The following is a 1667-nucleotide window of genomic DNA, read 5'->3' as shown; positions in this document are numbered from 1 at the left end:
TCTTCTTTAAAGAACGCAGATGAATTTAGTCTGTTAGCTCATATTATGTTGAGAACTAGGTTAGAACAGGATATAATAAATGGTACACTGGAAGTTAAGGATCTGCACGATGCGTGGCTGGAAGGTATGAAGCACTATAAAATTCCAGTAAAAGCTAAAAATGAGCTGGACACCTATTTTCAAGATGAATATTGGGCAAGCGGTGTTATGGGCTACTTTCCTATAAAAATTATTGCTTTAATTGCTGCTGTGCAGATTTTCTCTTTCGTTAAAAAGAATCATTACGAATCATTAAGTGCTATAATAAAAGGAGATTTTAGTTTACTTATCAGTTGGTTATCTCAAAATATATACAGTGCAAAGTGTGGCCTGGAACTGCTAAAAAAAGTAACAGGCAAGGGTTTAGACGTTGAGTGTGTTGCTTACTACCTATCTGAAAAGTATAATTTGTCTCAATAAATGGTTTTCTTGAGTTATATATGAATTTTGTTCGAAAGTTAACCGGAAAGTTTTATAGCCTTTTTACTTTCAAAGGTTTGTTTGCTAGCGATATTGCCATAGACCTTGGTACTGCAAACACTTTAGTTTATCAGAAAAATCAGGGAATAGTGCTTGATGAGCCTTCAGTTGTAGCAAGAGTAAAAGAAAAAGGAAGCTACGTTCCTTATGCTTTTGGTAAAAAAGCTAAAATGATGCTTGGAAAAACGCCTGGAGAAATAGAGGCGATAAGGCCCTTAAAGGATGGAGTTATTGCTGATTTTAAAAGTGCGGAAGAAATGCTAAAATATTTCATACGCAGTGCAAACACAAAATTCACTGTTAATAAACCTAATATTATCATATGCGTTCCATCTGGATCCACGCCAGTTGAAAGGCGTGCTATACAAGATGCAGCAGAAAGTGCTGGTGCAAATGAAGTATTTTTGATTGAAGAACCAATGGCTGCAGCAATCGGAGCTGGGCTCCCGGTTACTGAACCTGAGGGTTCTATGATCGTTGATATAGGAGGCGGTACAACTGAAGTTGCAATTATTTCTTTAGGCGGAATTGTTTATTCACGTTCTGCCAGAGTAGGTGGCGATATTATGGATGAAGCAATAAAATCGTATATTCGTGAAAATCATAAGTTATTAATCGGTGAAACAACTGCTGAAAAAATTAAGAAAAACGTAGGTTCAGCTAGTCTGCCAGGTGAAAATAACAAAGAGGGAATGATAATTAAAGGCAGGGATTTAGTGAGTGGCATGCCAAAAGAAATGCTTTTATCAGAATATCAAGTTGCAGAGAGTTTAATAGAGCCTGTACATCAGATAATTTCTGCTATTAGGACTGCACTGGAGAGCACTCCACCTGAACTTTCTTCTGATATAGTCGATAGAGGAATAATTTTATCCGGTGGTGGTGGATTATTGCGTAACTTGGGCAAAGTTATCAGTGAAACAACAAAACTACCAGTTCGTGTTGCAGATGACCCACTTTGTTGTGTTGCCTTGGGTAGTGGAAAAGTGCTTGAAAACATGGATTATTTTGGCCATGTTTTATTCAAGCAAGATTAAATTGTTTTTGAAGGTAGTTTATCGAATTGTTTTGATGGAATTATGTAATATAAATGAGATCCCAGTGTCACGCACCAAGTAATTTGAAGGCAACTTCCAGCAGGAAAGGGT

General features: G+C 37.0%; 1 protein-coding gene across 1 annotated transcript; it reads left to right on the top strand.

Annotated features, from left to right (window-relative positions):
• The first annotated feature begins 45 nt into the window (after positions 1–45).
• LOC115245523 (cell shape-determining protein MreB-like) lies at positions 46–1556 on the top strand. The gene is made up of 2 exons (XM_029823899.1): positions 46–124; positions 535–1556. The coding sequence occupies exons 1-2, from the start codon at positions 46–48 to the stop codon at positions 1554–1556; spliced, it is 1101 nt and encodes a 366-aa protein (XP_029679759.1).
• The last annotated feature ends 111 nt before the right edge of the window (positions 1557–1667 follow it).

The sequence above is a fragment of the Formica exsecta genome, unplaced genomic scaffold, assembly GCF_003651465.1.
Source record: "Formica exsecta isolate Colony F162 unplaced genomic scaffold, ASM365146v1 C16433470, whole genome shotgun sequence".
Taxonomy (NCBI): domain Eukaryota; kingdom Metazoa; phylum Arthropoda; class Insecta; order Hymenoptera; family Formicidae; genus Formica; species Formica exsecta.
The sequence above is the reverse complement of the archived record's forward strand: the minus strand, read 5'-3'. Positions and strand labels throughout refer to the sequence as shown.

Coding starts and splice junctions, on each gene's coding strand:
- LOC115245523 (XM_029823899.1), top strand. CDS start 46: ATGTTGAGAACTAGGTTAGAACAGGATATAATAAATGGTACACTGGAA. Junction 125..534: donor GCACGATGCGTGGCTGGAAG/GTATGAAGCACT, acceptor TTACTTTCAAAG/GTTTGTTTGCTAGCGATATT.